The 18,876-nt window shown below is 41.7% G+C and overlaps 2 protein-coding genes across 5 annotated transcripts in view; one reads left to right on the top strand and one right to left on the bottom strand.

Annotated features, from left to right (window-relative positions):
• Nucleotides 1-14,606, top strand: part of ngef (neuronal guanine nucleotide exchange factor) — a 24,092-nt gene extending 9,486 nt beyond the window's left edge. Inside the window, exons 6-16 of one of the 2 annotated variants that reach the window (XM_077722237.1) lie at nt 715-953; nt 1,170-1,330; nt 1,446-1,598; nt 9,361-9,490; nt 9,577-9,651; nt 9,798-9,887; nt 11,848-12,011; nt 12,092-12,250; nt 12,729-12,808; nt 12,881-12,985; nt 13,057-14,606. In XM_077722237.1, the coding sequence (XP_077578363.1) occupies nt 715-953; nt 1,170-1,330; nt 1,446-1,598; nt 9,361-9,490; nt 9,577-9,651; nt 9,798-9,887; nt 11,848-12,011; nt 12,092-12,250; nt 12,729-12,808; nt 12,881-12,985; nt 13,057-13,280 (1,580 nt within the window). In that variant the 3' untranslated portion in view covers nt 13,281-14,606. The remainder of the gene's footprint in view (nt 1-714; nt 954-1,169; nt 1,331-1,445; nt 1,599-9,360; nt 9,491-9,576; nt 9,652-9,797; nt 9,888-11,847; nt 12,012-12,091; nt 12,251-12,728; nt 12,809-12,880; nt 12,986-13,056) is intronic. The other variant, XM_077722236.1, reaches the window with a different exon arrangement.
• Nucleotides 14,469-18,876, bottom strand: part of LOC144200235 (ATP-binding cassette subfamily G member 4-like) — a 27,734-nt gene continuing 23,326 nt past the window's right edge. For all 3 annotated transcript variants that reach the window (XM_077722239.1, XM_077722238.1, XM_077722240.1), the window contains one exon: nt 14,469-18,085. In XM_077722239.1, the coding sequence (XP_077578365.1) occupies nt 17,860-18,085 (226 nt within the window). In that variant the 3' untranslated portion in view covers nt 14,469-17,859. The remainder of the gene's footprint in view (nt 18,086-18,876) is intronic.

The following is an 18,876-nucleotide window of genomic DNA, read 5'->3' as shown; positions in this document are numbered from 1 at the left end:
AACTCATGCCTAGGGGCAATTTAGAGTGTCCAATCAGCCTACCATGCATGTCTTTGGAATGTGGGAGGGAACTGGAGTACCTGGAGAAAACCCATGCTGGCCTGGGGAGAACATGCAAACTCCACACAGATGGCCCCCCACTGTGAGGCCGACACGTTAACCACTCACCTGCTGCACCCCACGCCAGTCCTTGAATCAAAAAGATTTTAGGCTTCTGGAGGGATTGCTGATGTGATGACTCATCTAATCTCATTTTCTGAGCCGATTTATCCTCACTAGAGTCATGGGGGTGCTGGAGCCTATCCCAGCTGACTCGGGCCAGAGGCGGGCGACGCCCTGAATTGGTGGCCACCCAATCGCAGGGCACAAGGAGAAAAGCAACCATTCTCACGCACACTCATAACAAAAGGCAATTTAGAGTGTCCAATCAGCCTACCATGCATCTCTTTGGAATGTGGGAGGAAACAAGAGTACCTGGAGAAAACCCACTTGGCCGTTGGGCCGCCCAAGCTTGCTGATGAGTTAATCAGTAAATTCAGATGTGTTAGAGGAGAGAACATGGCCTGGATAGGCACTCTCTGGGATGGAACCCTTGATAAGTCATAGTCAAGGCATACCGTTGACAGCATAAGCCATTCATTCAATTTGATAGGAAAGTGCTTGTAGTAAATAATATCTGCTGCCAACTAATGACATATTGTTATTGTTTTCCAGCCTTCTTGTATCAAGAGTACCGAGATACATCAAAGAAGCAGGAAATAGAGCAAAGGCGTCAGCGTGAGAATCGCTTTCCATCATCCATGTTGGCAGGGTCCAATGTTTCATCCCCTCCAGCATTACAGCTACAGTTGAGGAACAATGCCCGTGCATTGAGCTTGTGGCAGAACCTGGAAGTGGTGCAAACCAGTGGACTCCTCACTCAGTTGCCACAAAAAGAAATTATAATGCAAGAGGTGAATTAAGATGTTTGTAATTTAGGTCAGGCAACTTTAATGGAACAGACCTCACACACAAAACTCCCTTTCCAAAGAACGGTGAAAAAACATGAATACTAGCTAATTTGTTAACTACAGGGAAAGGTTGATGAGAAGAGGTCCTAAGACAGTACTTTTGATTTTATTAGTCATTCAGCTCTTTGATTCTAAAACGTGAATCTCTTTTTTTCCCAGGCCATGTTTGAATTAATCACTTCAGAGGCATCCTACTACAAGAGTTTGGAGATTCTAGAAACACACTTCTTTAGGAATCCATATTTGATTAACACACTCAGCCAGTCTGATATGCACTTTCTGTTCTCGAACATTGAAGAAGTCATGAAAGCCAGTGAACGGTAGGATAAAACTTTGCTCATCATAAAAAAATACCATATCTATCTTCATTCAACAAAAAAAGCTTTTAAATAAAAAAACACAAAATTCATCATTAAGCTTTTCTTATCTTTTCAGGTTCCTCATGGATCTCGAACACCGAATTGAGAAGTCGGTTTTGATTTCAGATGTATGTGACATTATTTACAACCATGCTGTCGAGCACTTCAGAGTCTTTATCAAGTATGTCGTTAATCAGGGTTACCAGGAAAAGAATTACAGGAGAATTTTGTGAGTATACATTTTATTCATAATATATGTCGCATTCTGCACTACTGTGATCCTTCACCACTTTCCGGCTTCAGTACATCCTGTTTTTTTAAGTATAAAAAAAGTTAATAAAAATTTAAAAATTCACACTGACACGCTGAAACTTGCAAGAGGAAGACAGGGGATACAAAATTGGTGGGAGTCGGGGCTTCTTCACTTCTTCTTTGACACTAAATTGGGTGGCACTCAGTGCTGACGAAGAATATTTGACCGAAGAGAAGAATGAAAAGGTAGAGAAGGACACTAAGCCTAGCCTATTCCATCTTTGTTTAGGTTTTGAATAATCCTTGAAAATGCATATTTGACCGTAGAAGAAGAATGAAAAGGCAGAGAAGGACAATGTCTTGCCATTTCCTGGTTTCTTCAGATTACATTTTGAATTACGCCCATTACCTGTGGAGAAACACTATGCCTAGCCTATTCCAGCTTTGTTTAGATTTTTAATCATCCTTGAAAATTCCCCCTAAGTGCCAAAGAGCCCAAGAAAAACAAGGCATTATGACAGTGACAAAAAAGTGACGTTGCTATGCTAAAGGGTTAGCCCACTGTTGCGGCATTAACCGCGGAATCTACCGCGCATTAACCAAAGAAAGAAGAAGCAAATTTTGTGTGAATCGCATTCACTCCAGAAATACTCCGGAAATGGGACAAGGGTACTTCTGAAATGGGGTCGACAAAGGTTGGCAGCTCTGGATTTAGAAGGTTTTGAAGTTGGCATGATCCCTCAGACCAGAAGCAACTCTCCCCCCTTGTTCTCCTCCTCCTCTTCCTCCCCCTCTCCCACCGGTCTCTGCATCACTGTCGATCAGGTGACAAAACAGCTAAAGAAGATCGAGGCAAGGAAGGCTACCGGTCCAGACGGCCTCAGCTCCAGACTACTGAGAGAGGGTGCGGATCAGCTTGGCAAAGTGATTCTGCATATTTTCAAACTCAGCCTCAGTCTGCAGAAGGTCCCCACCTTGTGGAAAACTTCCTGTGTGGTCCCTGTTCCAAAGACTGCGAAATCAAGGGAGCCGAAATACTTCAGTCCGGTAGCCTTAACCTCTCACCTGATCAAGACAATGGAGAGGATCATCCACATCCACCACGGCCCCCTGATGAATACAGAGCTGGACCCTCTGCAATTTGCCTATCGTCCAGGCATTGGTGTGGAAGATGCTACCACCTACCTGATGCACAGGTCTCTTTCACACCTGGAGGACACAGGAAGCACGGTGAGAATAATATTTTTTGACCTCTTCAGTGCATTCAACACCATTCAGCCGGTCCTACTGAGAGGGAAACTGGAAGAGGTTGGAGTAAGGAACAACCTAGTCACATGGATCATAAACTTCCTCACTGACAGACCACAATATGTGAGACTTCAGGACTGTACGTCTGATGTGTTAGCTTGCAACACGGAGGCCCCACAAGGCACAGTGCTCTTCCCACTCCTCTTCTCCTTCTACACATCAGACTTCAAGCATAATACAGACAGCCGCCACCTCCAGAAGTTCTCTGACGACACTGCTATTGTTGCACGAGTGATGGACGAGAACGACCTAGAGTACAGTACAGGGGAGTCATCACAGCCTTTGTTGACTGGTGTAGGCAAAACCACCTCTACATCAACACCAGTAAGACAGAGGAAATGGTCATCGATTTTCGGAGGAATCCGCAACAGACCAATCAGGTGAACATCCAGGGTACAGACATTGAAATTGTGGAGAATTTTAAGTACCTGGGTGTTCACCTCAACAACAAACTAGACTGGTCCACAGACATAAATGCCCTGTGTGTATATTTTGGTTCATCATCTGATGTCTCAGGAGTGAAAAGCAATGCACCTTTAACAAAGTCAGGATGTAGTGGGGTTGTCTTGGTTAACACGCCTCTGTTTGGACAGAAGACTGGCAGGCTGTTTTTGTCGTGGGTGTTGACTGCTTCCCGCTGGGTCCATGGAGCTGATGCGGCTGTGGGTGGCTACCGCCATCAGCAGTTTTGCTGATACTATGCTGATGATGATAAAGGCTGACCTTAGTTCTAAACAAGTCCTTTCACTGTATTCTTCTTGAACTGAATATTCTATGTCATGCCCTCTTCAGTCCCTCTTTTTGAATCGAAAGATTCTAATAAAATGCCTGATTTGGGGATTGCTGGGATGGAAGTAGGTGGAGTCAAAGGCTCTCCCCTTGAAGTGAGGGTCGGCCTAGTAGATGCTGATGGTACCATGTCTTCCTCTTTCCTGCCAGGCGGACTACAGATCACGTTCGCTCCACCACCATCTGTAGAGTTGGGAGATACCCTTCCACTTCCTTCGCCGCCCTATAGACCCATGCATTTCCTCTCGCCACCAAATCTAGCTTTTAGCATGTCCTCTGAAATTAACCACTGCTACTGTTTTGGTGAGCATGAAAGCTTTCCCAGTGAATGGCTCGTCACGCAGGACAGCTCTTCCAGAAGGGCTCCGAGCACTCTTTCATCTACCTATCCTGCCTGACTGCCAGTGTCTTTCGCCAAATGTGTGCTAGTGTCTCAACTCTAAGGAGTAAGGGCTGTAAACATAAGCGAGACGTCAATAGTCAAAACAAATGGAGTTCTGTAAGTCTTGTGGAGTGTCTGTGGTGGATGCAGGTGCAGTTCAAGGTGTTCTGGATCTCATTTGTTTTGTCCACTCCAAGCAGTCCAATGCGTTGGCTTCTCTTTGTTTAGTCTAACTATGGTTGTCATGTGCAAAGCATTTACTTAATTGCTGTTACGCTTGGGTTGGTCAAGTGTGGGATGTGGTTAGACCCAAATGCAGGGAAGCAAATCACGGGGACAAGGACATGGAGTGCTCTAACAGAACATTTAATAAAACAAAAATAACAAGGACGTAGCATCAAATAAAAAAAAAAACAAACCTGACTGGAAGACATGAGGAAAAGAGCAACATGGAACTTGGCATGGCAATGTGGCATGAAGCAAACAAGGCAGACGATCCGAGAAAGACTGACAAACACACAGGGTTGAAACAGACAAACAAGTGGTGATTACAATTAGGAACACCTGGGTAACACAAGAAGGAGCATGCAGGGAATACACCAAGGGCGGAGAAACGGCAGGTGAACATAAGGGACAATCACTCGGACAATCACAGGGAATTAAAGCATAACAAATCCAACCAACACCACAACAAACCTTAACAATTGCAAGCAAGTTTTTGGTAAATCAAAGCAATTTAGACTGTAGAATCAGCCTACTCTGCATGTTTTTGGAATGTAGGAGGAAACTGGACTACTCAGACGAAACCCACACAGGCCCAGGGAGAACATGCAAACTCCACAGATGGAAATGACCTGGATTTGAACCCAGGACCTCATAGCTATGAGGCCGATGCGCTAACCACTCGCGTTACTGGGACGCCCTTTCCATGAGGTCAATAATGTAAACAGGCAGAAATGTGACAGATAAATCATCAAGTTTAATAAACACAGTGCTGTTTGACCATCAATGGATACAAGCAATGGCTGTTTTTACATTGTGAACATCTGAGAGGGAGGGAGACAAACTTTATAAAGTGTCTTGAAAAAGTATTAGCCCCATCCTGATTTCTGGGTTCTTTGCAAATTTATTTCACAGGTTTCAGACCATCAAATCTATTTCCTATGACACAGAGACAACCCAAGGAAAGAGAAAATGCAGTTTCTAAATGATGATTTTATTTACCAAGGCAGAAGAAAAATTGCAAACTTGTTTGGCCGTCTGTGAAAAAGCAATTGTCCCCCTCTGTTCAATCACAAACTGACTGTGACTAATCACAATTGTAGGACATCTGAGTTCAATTTCACAGGCCACACCCACACATGATTATGTGTCAGACAAAGTAAAGTAGGCCACAAAATCAGAACATCATGCCACGATCCAAAAAAAATCAAGAAAAAATCCCCAAAAAGTGATGGACATTTGTCAATCTGGTAAAGGTTACAAAGCCATTTCAAAGGCCCTGGAGCTCCAGCAAACCACTGTCAGAGCCCTTATCCACAAATGGAGAAAACTGGGATCAGTGGCAAACCTTCCCCAGAGTGTTCAGCCAGCTAAAATTAGAGTACAATAACGACACATCCAGGAGGTCACAAAAGAACCTAGAAAAACATTGAAAGAACTACAGGCCTCATTGATCTCAATTAAGGTCAATTTTTATAACTCAATTATGAGAAAAACACTGGCGAAAGCTGGCATCCTTGGTAGTTCCAAGGTGAAAACTATTGCTGTCCAAAAAGAATATAAAGGCCCATCTAACGTTTGCCAAAAAACGTCTTGAAAAGGGCCAATACTTGTTCACGGCACTGTATATATAGGAAGAAGGATCTGGGGTATTTCCATGCTGACTCAACCCTGCAGACATTTGAGACCCGCTGCAGCTGTGTGGCTCCCGTCTTCAGCAGCTTTGATGATACTATGCTGATGATGATCGAAGCTGAGCTGAGTTCTGAACAGCAAGTCATTTCACAATATTCTCCTTGAACTAAACATTCTGTGTCATTCACTCTTCACAATCAGGTGATGGTTGTGTGGAGTGCTCTGACAAAAACTTAAATGACCGCGGCAGGTGGGGAATCAAGAAAATAACAATGACTTGGAAATACTAAATTAAACCCGACATGGAAGATATGTGGAATGAGGAACTTGAAACATGGCATGGCAACATGGCATGGCAACATAGGATGACGCAAACAGACCAGACGATCCGACACGGACTCACAACCACACAGTGTTTAAATAGACAGACAGGGGCTTATTACAGAATGCACACACCTGATCACACGAGGGAAGGGAAACAATGAGGGACACAATAGGCGAAACACACAATAATCTTACGGACAGCACATACATCCATCCCAAAACCACAACAACGTACACTTAACAGCCCAACCAGTCTACATCTTTGTTGTGGACGTGGGGAAGGTGTTCAACCGTGTCTCCTGGGAGTCTTGTGAGGGATACATTGGTTTTATGGGGTAGTATTATGCATGGAGTCTGCTTCCTCTATGACTGGTGTCAGAGTCTGGCCTATGTATGTCAAATCTGTTTCCAGTGGGGGTTGGACTCTGCCAAGGCTGCCCTATGTCACCAATTCTGTTCATAAATTTTATGGACAGAATCTCTAGACGCAACCGTGGTGTGGAGTGGGTCTAGTTTTGTGCCCTAAGTATTGAATCCCCACGTTATACAGATGATGGGGTTATGTTGGTTTCATCAGTCCATGATATACAACCCTCACTGGAACGATGCACAACCGATTGTGAAGGCCCTGGTCCTCGGTCGAAAAAAGGTGGCATGCCCTCTCCGGATCAGGAATGAGAAATAGAGCAGCTGCTCCTTCTTAACAGGAGCTAGATGAGCTGGTTCAGACATCGGATTAGCACTCCTCCTGGACTCCTCCCTGGTGAGGTGTTCCTGGCATGTTTCACTGGGAGGAGCCCAAGAGGCCAACCCAGGAGATGCTGTGGAGACTAAGTTTTCTGGCTAGCCTGGGAACACCTTGTGATCACCCCGGAAGAGCTGGATCAAGTGTCTGGGTAGGGTGAAGTCTGGCCTTCCCTGCTGAAGCTGCTGCCCCCGACTTCTGACCTCGGATAAACGGGGGGAAGATGAATGATGAAAGAGTTTTAACTTTTTCAAAGTAGAAAGACTATCACACAGATACTTATAAGCTAAACAGAAATGCTTGAACCACAATTTGCCCTCCACTGTAGACCTTTTTTCCTGGTTAGAATATGAAAACAAACATAGAGTTGCAAAAGAGATCTTGAACTGGAGTTTGTAATTTGCGCTGGATCATATTTAACTGGGCAGATTTCACAGTCATATTGGGCTGCAGACTGCCTTTCTGATCCGGCCATCCTGTCTATCCGCTGTCTATAACCCAAGCAAATATAAAATGTAGCATTCAAAATGGTGATTGATTCATTGATGCAGGTTTGTTTTTTTAAATGACAGATGTGCAGGATATAATTGACCGTGTTATGATTTATTCTGCTTTTAATGAAGCACACAAGAACAGTAAAATCAGGTTTGACAGTGAGTGATGTTGAAGTAGTGTCACCACAGTGGGGAAATACTCCATTGTGTGCGCAAGTTGAAATTGTGTATTTGCTAATCATTAAACTATATTTAGAAATCCATTCAGACATTTAAACAAAGTCAACAAATGTTGTACAATTAAAACAGTTCTAAACATTGTACAAGAAGGAAAAATAAAGGGAGGGAGTGGTCTGGAAGAGCCAGCTTTTGAAGTAAAAGGCACACCTACCTTAAAAGTGTTACGTCTGAGGTGGCCTAACCACTGAAACTGGTGCTTGGTGAAAGATTGTACACGGAAGATTGTAAGCAACAACATTGCTCCTTTATACACTACACATCTATGTAATTGATTAGTAAATCATCAAAAAAATAACCTATTAGTTAGTTGTTTTGAAACCGGGGTGGAACCTGTGAAGCTAGCTCCCTGGCTTCTTAAAAATGTAACAGGTGTTGCCACTGTAGGTTTTATTGTAATGTTAATTACTGTCACCCTGTTACCACAAAGTGGTACACCCACAATGCTGCACCCTCATACATTTATACTTTCCACTACAGGTGTGTCAAGCTGGGGAATGAATGTGACATAATACCAGTCTGATGTGTAACTCAGAGTTAAAATTAGTTCAATTAAAAAGAAGTGAAAATGAGAAAGAAAATCTTTCTTTAATGATTTACAGTCTTAACCAAAAGGCACATAAACCTTAAAACACCACAACATGGTCCTACACAAATCAATAAATGGTCAAGCTAAATAAACATAGCGCAATCAATGGCATTTTACAGTATACATACCTTATAAGGGTGTGAATAGTATACCCATTTCAAATACAACACGTAATATTAATAACCATGTGAAAAACAGTTCCTCAAAGTATTGAGGAAGGCCACTGCCAAATTTCTTAAACCTCTTGCAAAGAAGCAAATGTTTAAACAAAACATGACAAGTACAGACATTTTTTTTACATCAGGTAAACATACATATAAACTGAGAGACTTGAGTGGAGGATCTTGTAATTTTGGGGAAAAATAACACGCCTGATGGGAAAAGGTGGACGGGTCTGGGATACTCATTTCACCCACTTCCTGGAAATATTGTCTTCTATCCACATTTTCTCCACAATTACATCTGACATCTTGAATTCTATGTTGTTGTTGTTTTTTCCAATTTATTAAACAAGATTCTTGATGCAAGGATCCACATTATATTGATATTTTTTTTCCCTTTTAATGATGATACCACATAATAATTTAGCCAATGTTTGCCAATGTTCCAATTTCCATCATAATTCGATCTGATTTGATTGAAGGGGATCTCAATGGATTTAATATAACATTATGTGTATACCTGCGATTGACTTGGGAGCAATTCGGGATTTACCCTCCCCCAACAATATGATGATCCCCTGTATAGTTAGCTGGAATAGGTTCCAGCACCCCTATGACTCTCGTGAGGATAAGTGGTATGGAAGATGAATGAACGATATGCACATTCCAGATATTTGAGCATACGCCATTGTTTTTTTTAGCAAAACCTCAACAAAGATGGTGATCACCAGTGTTTTGTGTTTCAATCGATTTGATTGAATTGTCTCATAAACAATCAATGCATCTTTACACCCTTAATATTTCACGGATCACTCACTACAATGAATAAATAAATCTCATTTTTTTTCTCTAGAGAGGGAAATCAGGCCTTCAGGGAGACAATGGCACAATTGGAGAACCATCCATGTGTCAGAGGTCTGTCTTTTACATCATTCCTTATACTTCCTTTTCAGAGGATCACAAGGCTCAAATTGCTTGTCCAAGTGAGTATGCCAACTTGATTTAAGTAATATTGTTTGGAAGTTTTGGTGTGACTTGGATTTTCTGTTGACAAACTATTCTGACACAGAACATCCTGAAAAACGCTGAAGAACACTCTGAGAGGGAAGCAAATGCAATTAAAGCTCATCAGCAACTGGAACAGGTAAGAAAAAGAAACGTGAGCTCCCCAGCTGCTATAGACATCAGATTCCTTTAAAGTGGAGGCAGTCATCATAATAAAGCATTTACCAAGAACACTTATGATCTTTTCATTGATCTGGAGTATTTTTTTATGTGTATTACCTACAGATTGTTAAAGAGTGCAATGAGGGTGTCCGGAAAATGAGTCGCACTGAAGAGCTTATCAGCATTGAAAAGACGTTAGAATTCAAATCCAAGGTAAAAATGTTTTTAAAAAATTTAAGAAATACTTTTCTGTTCAAGAAAATGTTACCACATGCAATTTTTTTTAACGTTTTATTAGGGTTTCATCATTTACACATTAACCTTAAAATATTGTCCTATTAACCTTAATATAGTGTCTTTATTGAATCTGGATTAGTTTGGTTCAATTTATTTGTTAACTCTCTAAAAGCTGTTTCATAGTGTATTGGTTTATCTGCCTGAACTTCGATGTAGTGGGGAGATCTTAAGCCCGAGCCTGAGCCCAACCTGTGTAGAGCGAGGAGGGTAGTGGACTTAGCACACAGCCTTGGGGCGAGCCGGTGCTGAGCGTGCGGGCGGATGAGAGGTGGCGACCCAGCTTCACGTGTTGGGGTCGATTAAACAGAAAATCCTTAAACCAAGAGCACGTTGAAGGTGGGAGCCCCAGGTTGGCCAATTTGGGGATAAGAATGTCCAGTATTATGGTTTTAATGGCTGAGCTGTAGTTGATGAAGAGCATTTTGACATATCGCTCCCTCTTTTCTCAAGGTACCTCAGTGAACAATGTAGGGCGGTGATTATTGCATCTTCGGTGGATCTATTCGGCCGATGTCGACTGAATTGGGCTGTGGATGAGGGGTGGGCAGGTTTTGATGTATTTCACTATTAGTTGTTCAATGCACTTAGTGATGATTGGTGTGAGAGCTATTTGGCAGTAGTTGCCCAGATAGTTTGAAGGTCACTTCTTGGGTACTGCGATGTTGGTTGCTGATTTTAGGCAGGCTGGGAGGGTGTTTTGTTGTGGTGACAGGTTTAAAATGTGGAGACTGGTCAGCTTAAGTACTTTCACTGGTATTCCGTTCCATCCTGTAGCCTTCCTGGGAATGACTTCACGGAGCGGACGTCTCACATCCATCCACTATCTCTACGGTGAGTGGGGTGAAGCTTTTTCCCAACATTGGTATAGGATGTATTGGAGGTTGAGGTGGTGTGACTGTGTGCTGGGCTTGGGACTCAAAGCGGGCAAAAACATTTTTTAGCTCCTCTGCCGTGCAGCAGGAGTCGCAACTCCACCCTTGTACTTGGTAAGTGACCGTATGCTCTGCCACATCGTTTCGGGGTTGTCGAGTTGCCCTTCTTTCTTCCCTTTTATGTTGAGGCGGAAGGGAGTATTTTTCTCAGCATGACTCATTGGAACAAGGCGTGGGATTTATTCCACTTTCTCAGCCTACGTAATAATTAAATGTGTCAAAATGTTCTCCACTGGTAAGGAAAAGAAGCCAATGCAACCAGCCCAACATCAAGCCCAACATTTCACCAGTCTCTGTCACAGCCATCGATGCGTGGATATCACGGTGACAACATTGCATGCAGTTTAGTAGGATGAGGAAGTGTTTCAAAAACTTTGACCGCAGGGTTAATACTCATGTGTTTGCTGGAGGGGGGGGGCGCATTACAGGCGCGTGCTTAACAAGGGACAGGTCCTGATGAGACCATAGCGATGGTTAATTGATTCAATATGCATGTTCAAACAATGTTTGCGTATTCTGGTGGGTACATTGTCATGTCACTTTACAAATGAGACTTTGTTCCGGCCGAAGGAACGTAACAGACTGGATAGGGGCTCTGGAGGACCGCAGTTGGCCACCCCTGCTCGAGGGCACGTGTCAAACCGATTACACAAAGAGCCAAGTGGTTGCAGATTTTCTTTGCAACTGAAACAGCACAGACAGTTTGGCCAATGAGGTTTCTGCTTAAACAAGCGAAACCTGCCTGCAATCAACTAATTACAGTTGAAATAGAACAGATTGGTGCCAAGGTGTCATCTCAATTGGTTGGTAGGAAACCTGCGCCCTTTTGGCCCTTTGTGGAATTGGTTTGACACCTGTACCCTAGAGAATACCGATTCATCTGAGATGTTGTTGGAACATACGACGATATACAGAATTCTTAACATTCCTTTCTTCCCTTTCAGTCTGTTCCCATCATCTCCCACTCCCGCTGGCTGTTAAAGAAGGGTGAGGTCCAACTCATGTCTGGCCCCAAGAACACCAGGACATTGCGAAGCCGTAAGCTCTATCAACCCGTCATTTTGTTTCTTTTCAACAACCTGCTTCTCGTCACCAAGCGTAGCTCGAGGTAATCAGTCTTTAAAATCAGTTTCTTTGAAATGAAATGAGTCAGTTTCCATCCTAAACACAGTGACAATGTCTTTTCAGTGGGGACAAGTTTCAGGTTCTTGACTCGTGCACACGAGCTATGCTACGGACTGAAGATCTTGAGGACCAAGGGCAGATGCTGGCAAATGTCTTCAATCTGAAATTGCTAGAGAATCAAGAGGATCGTCCAGCCAGCTACATGCTCAAGACCTCAAGCATGTACGTTTGTGAATCACATCGGAATGTTCAAAAGACTGTTAAGGCTTGATTTAAGCTGGTTTCAGTGCAAATTCTGAAAATGTAAAGGACTTATATGGTTGGTTAATTTTACTTTTCTTGACGGGTGGGTAGGCACTCAGATGATTTTTTTTTTTTTTTTATAGTCGCAGAGATTTTAGAGGACAGTCAGAATCTGTTCAATGAACTATATTTAGACTTGCAGTACCTGCTCCAATGTCTTGCCAGTAAACTCAGGAAAGAACTTTTGGAGATTTGGGACAGGGGGCAATACATGTACTTACATGTAGTAATTCCTTTCCTTAATGCAGCCCATTCACGGGAAGTGAAATGCTAAAAGTGTCAGATGAGACCAGAGCTTTACAATGAAAAAAAGAGAGATGCATGAGTTGATGTGAAGAATTGGTTGGCTTTATTGATTAAACATCAGGGATACTAATCGCTAAAATGATCTGAACAGGAGTGATAAGCTTCGATGGATGTCGACGCTGACGCCAAACCCCCGCACTCGTTTTATGTCAACCAGTGCACACCAATCAGGTGAAGTATCGAGTCACATAAACAATTTGCATACTATTATGATGCTATTAACGTTGTCCATTGTACTTCTAGACACTTTGCAGGTGCAATGTATTCAATCTTACTCCTCTCAGGAGCCAGATGAACTCTCCATTGAGATGGCTGATGTTTTGAATCTCCTGGAGAGGACAGATGATGGTATAATAATTTATTTTACCATTAAAGCCGTCAAAATCTTTTTAAGATTTGTCGTCATATCTTTTTTGTAGGATGGATGATGGGAGAAAGGCTCCATGACGGCGAAAGAGGATGGTTCCCAAGTCGACTTGTGGAAGAGATCCAGAGTAAGGAGGTGCGAGCTCAGAACCTGAGAGAGGCATTTAAAGTTCACCATGCTCAAGATGGAGGAGGCAGAGCCTTGCAAAGTGGGACAAGGATTGCTTTAAGAGGGGGGAGACCCATGCTAAAAGTTTCTAACCTGCTTTTCAAATGATTTAATGGGAAAAAAGTAAAGCGGCTTGGAAAAAAGAGCATGTACAAAAGCATTGTGTCCTTAGAACTTGAACTATATCAGATGTCTTTCATACTTGACTGCCTTACTCAATAGACACTGTAATTGCACAAAATTGACAAAACCGATCTGTAAAACAGTAGGCGGCATTTAAGATAAGCGTGACAAAATGGATAACAGGGCAAGAGAGCCATTTTCTTGATCACTTTTTGGACTCTGATTCCGTCTCTATCCCGTGTTATAGTGTACATTGGAAATTTGTCTTTTGCAGGTGATGTAAAAGAAGTTATTGATTAGAGACGTGTACAAACAAAGTCATGCTGCATGGCTCATAACTGCGCAATGAATGTTTTGGGGAGTTGTTTTGTGCCTAATGCCCTTAATTGTTTTTGTGTAATAAATGAAGAATCTACAGATGAGAAGTTATTTGAGGGTGTGTAAGGGCCGATATCCCCAAATTCTCATTTATTTATTGTGAAGTTACTGTAAAGGCTTTAACAATTTGATTGTGTTCAATCATTTCATTTTAAAAATTCAAAGTAAATGGTCAAGAAGATTAAATTATTTCATTTGCAGGTGTTGACGTATGCCTACTGAAAATATAATTATTTTTTTGCAGCTTCCAAAAATTCCTGTCTGGGATGAAAATGTAAATTTTACATCTCAAACATTTCCATGCATCCTTTTGATTTTTAATGTTAAAGATTGAAAAAGACACTAATACAGTAAATACACAGATGACAAATCCTGTTTTATTAGATGTTGGCTAAAAATGTGCAAAATGTAAAATGAAGTGTGAAATGGCTTGATTTTTAAGCTTTTATGTTCCTTTACATGTACATAAATGTCAAATTTCCAACTAAAATGACAACGTAATTTTTATTGCTTTTTTTCTGAAGATGTTCATTAGTGCTCTTTAAAAAGGAATTTTAGATTTTTTTTACCGGATTATTTTTAAAAGTTGGTTTGCTGACTGGTATTGGTAAAGGGCAAACAAATTACCATGTGTATAAAATGAAAGAAGCTGGCTTTGCAGAATAATAATTTTTATTGTTATCCTATGAGAATCAAAAGCAGGTGCCTAAGTTTTTTTTTCCAATTATAGTCATTGTTGGTCTTCTGTGATCAGATACTGTACAAAAACAGTAATGAAGAAGAATGAATTCCTAATCACAGTTTATATTGTATTTACTATTGATCCAATACATTGTCTGAAGTCACAATCCACACACAAAAATGTAAAGAAGCCATTTAGTCTAGGCAAAAACTATCAGAATCATGCAAAGCACAGAATCTAAATATATGACAGTAATTACAGTTTCCCAAAAAGTTTATTTTTTATGACCAGCATCGTTGCTAGTCAACATTTGTGGTTGTAACATGTCATAAATTCCATCATGTTTAGATAAGACCCAGACACTTGTTTATTAGACACAGGGAATGTTTACTGAATAAAATACGTGCCTATGCCTGAATAGCTTGAACAGTAAAACACACTAATTAGCATGTAAAACTATCAGGGAGGGTGGCCCGGCGGCTGAGTGGTTAGCCCATCGGCCGCACCGTGGGGGACCTGGGTTCAAATCCAGTTCGGTCCACCTGTGTGGAGTTCTCCCCAGGCCTGCTTGGGTTTTCTCTGGGTTCTCCAGTTCCCTCCCACATTCCAAAGACATGCATGGTAGGTTGAATGGGCACACTAAATTGCCCCTATGGTGTGAGCGTGAATGGTTGTCTTTCTCCTTGTGCCCTGCAATTAACTGGCCATCAATTCAGGGTATTCCCACCTCTGGCCTGAAGTCAGGTGGAATAGGCTTCAGAACCCCCCCGGACCCTAGCGAGGATAAAGCGGTTCAAATAATGAGATGAGAACTATCAGAAAGAAAAAATCTATTAATAGAAGGGTGTCTTTAACTATTCCACACTGGATGTTGCAACTGATCCCAAACAGACAGTTTAACCAAGGGGTGGGCAAACTTTTCGGCCAGAGGGCCACATTGACTTTAAAAATTTGACAGATGGGCCGGGTCAGCACAAGATACAATACATATAAAAACTCCATCTGTTAGCAGTTCATATGAAACAGAAACAGAAAAAAAGGATTAAAGTATTAACAACATACGCATCACTCATCATTAAAGTAAAAAGTATAAAGCACAAAGTAAAGTAAAAAGGAATGTACTCAGAAATATTAAAATGTAATTTAAAAAAAGATAGAGGGGCTATAAAACAAGAAAAACAAATAAGAGTGGACAGAGCTACTTCCACTGGCTTCCGTGTGACGGCGCCATCTTGGGGGGAAAAAAAATACATTATTCGGACAACGTCGGCGGGCCGGATTAAAAGGGCTAGCGGGCTGAATGTGGCCCGCGGGCTGTACTTTGCCCATGTCTGGTTTAGCCAATGTTTTTTTTCCTGAAACAAACACCATGCCCTGCAATTGGCTGGCCAAAAGGGTGTGCCTCACCTGGTGCCCATAGTTAGCTGGAACAGGCTCCAGCACCCACCGCGACCTTTGTGAAGATAAGTAGTACGGAAAGTAAATGAATAAATTAAACAGGTGGTTTAAATAAACTGATTACAGTTGTATGGTCATTGATTGGTGAAAAGCAATCCTTCATTAGTTGGAATGAAAACCTGCGGTCATTAAAGCCCTTGAGCAGGGGTGGCCAACTACGGTCCTCGATAGCTGCTATCCAGTCTGTTTTCCATATCTCCCTCCTCTATCACACCTGTGGAGTTGGAGCCTATCCCAGCTGATTTCGGGCCAGAGGCACGGGACACCCTGAATCGGTGATCGGTGGCCGGCCGCAGGGCACAAGGAGACGGACAATCATGAAATTTAGAGTGTACAATCCACCTACCATGCATGCTTTTGGAATGTGGGAGGAAACACACACAGGCCCGGGCAGAACATGCAAACTCCACGCAAGCCCGGGGAGGACATGAAAACTCCACACAGTTGGACCAACCTGGACTTTAACCCAGGTACTCCACTGTGAGGCCGACGCTCTAAGCACTCACCTGCCGGGCCACCTGAGAGCATGACCGAACGTTTGGTCGCTGGTCTTTTGGTCGCTGGTCAAATGTACTTAGATATTAAACAGTACTTAGATATTAGACTCGCTCTCTCTCTTAGATATTTGACTCTCTCTCATGAATATAATTTTGAGAGCTGGCTTCAACAGTAAACTCTCTGTCACCATTTGACTGGCGACCAAAAGACCAGGAACCAAAAGGGACCAAAAGACCGGCGACCAAACGTTCGAGCACCCCCGAGAGCCATACTCAGAATATAAAAGTAAAAATACTTGACAATGTGTGCATTTTTTATTAATTTCACCACTTTTAAAGTAAAAAAAAAAAACGCCTCCGAATTATCATTTATACGTGTGCAACATTCTATATTGTTAGACCAGAAGTGGCCAACAGGTGGACCGACCTGGATTTGAACCCAGGTACTGTATTACTATTTTGCCCAATATATTATAATATTATCACCCATACACTCGAGAGAGCAAAAAAAGCAGAAGTACTCTTGCAACGAACAAATTTGGTGTCAATATCCAAGTGCAATTTGCAATAATGTTTTAGGCTGTTGATGTAACAGATTTAGAACTCCATCAACAAGGGAATTGGTATCGTACAAAAATACGGTATTCAACATTATCGAATGTTGAGTGAGTGAGTGATGTGTGTATCAAAACATTCCATTGTAAGTCAGGTCATTAATTATTATTCATCAATTGTTGTAGTTCTCAATTATTTTACACGATTCCACAGTCAAGCTAAAAAAAGACCTAAGATTGATGCAAAGTACTAGCTTGAGTAAAAATAACTCTTGTCAAATACAATGAAAAGCTGCTCTCAGTTTTTGATCTCGTTCCAATTGTTCCTTTTAGCATACAGTCCAAATGTCTATTTTTCCATATTAATCATCAAATTTAGCACCAGACATAATTGCATGTTGTGTCCTGTTATCCGAAGGATAGGCTGTGGAGGCACAAAAAAAGAACCATCCTTTACTTCCATCTAAAATACTCAAACATTAGTGCATGAACACAATACAGATAATTGTATAGTAAAATATTAAGGATGAGCATTCAACTTTTGAAAAAAAATTCAGATATGACAGAATTTATGTCACATACAGGAAATATAATATGAAATTTAAGAACACAGTAGTAATCATTTAAAATTCTAAAAAAAATAATACCTCAATTATATGTGAATTCTAGTCATTAGATAACAAATGTATATCAAAACACACTTCAGGTATATTGTGTGTACTGTGTTTTTCCAAGGTGGCCTTGACGTTTTTGGCCAGTTTATGTTCAACAGTATGTTCATGTCCTGTTGAGGTCCCCTGCAGATGTATTTGAAAACTCAAGAATTAATGTCATGTGTTGAGGTAATTTTGTTCATTATGTGAACAGAGTTAACACCCTTCAGTTTATATTTTTTTATAGTCATGTGTGAGGTGAAAAAAAAGTGTTTATAAAAGAAATGTTGTAACATTACAAGAATGATGATATGGTCTGGAATGCCAAGAGTGCAAAACAAGCTACCGCTCAGCCATTATTCTATAACGGAGGACAAGGTAGGTTGCCAGCCGCAGGACGAGAAAGAACACACCCAGCACAATGAAATCAATGTAGAGCTTAGCATTTTCTACATCTAACAGCTGAAGAACTTCTTCAGGCTGCTGAAAGCGACACATCTTGCCTGGACATGCCAACTGTGAACGATTCATTCCGTAAATGGACAGAATCACTCCTTCAAAGCCATATCTGTGGGACACAAGATTAAATGCAGTGAACACAACATTAAAAAGATGCATGCTGTAGAGTAAACTTAAAAAAATAATATTGTCTGTATGTTGCCTCTTCCTAAGAACGAAAAACTGCAAATCCTCATGTCGTATCAATTATCCTTTAAGTTGATCCTGTTTGGGTGTGAATAAAACCAAACAATGCACACCCTAAACACAGTTTCGGGTTGATCTCGGAAATGTTGTTGTTGTTGTGAAATCAAATGGGATATTCGAGATTCTTGAGGATTTTTTAATCGTGTTTCGACTGTGCCCATGCTTAATTACTTGGTGTGCTCATATAAGAAATAAAAGTTCAACTAATCAATTATGCAGTGTTTTTCGTGAACACAAGCTATTGCTGAAAGACCTAGCTGACAGCAAAGCCGAGGTTCATCACATCCACTATAATTGTCAAACTATGACACCAGTTTTGTCTTCATGTTCAAAGATCTCAAGTCTTCAAATTTTCTGAATCGTTTTATCCTCATTAGGCTCTTCGGGGTGGTGGAGCCAATCTCAGCTGTCTCCGGGCCAGAGGCGGGGGACACCCTGAATCGGTGGCCAGCCAATCGCAGGGCCCAAGGAGACAGACAACAATGCACACTCACACCTATACCTAGGAGCAATTTAGAGTGTCCAATCAGCCCACCATGCATGTTTTTGGAATGTGGGAGGAAACCGGAGAACCCGGAGGAAACCCACGCAGGAAATCTCAACACAGTTGGACCAACCTGGATTTGATGGGTGTTCAAAGAAGATTGTTCATTC

This window comes from Stigmatopora nigra, chromosome 8, assembly GCF_051989575.1.
Source record: "Stigmatopora nigra isolate UIUO_SnigA chromosome 8, RoL_Snig_1.1, whole genome shotgun sequence".
Taxonomy (NCBI): Eukaryota; Metazoa; Chordata; class Actinopteri; order Syngnathiformes; family Syngnathidae; genus Stigmatopora; species Stigmatopora nigra.
This window is presented reverse-complemented; position numbering and strand designations above follow the sequence as displayed.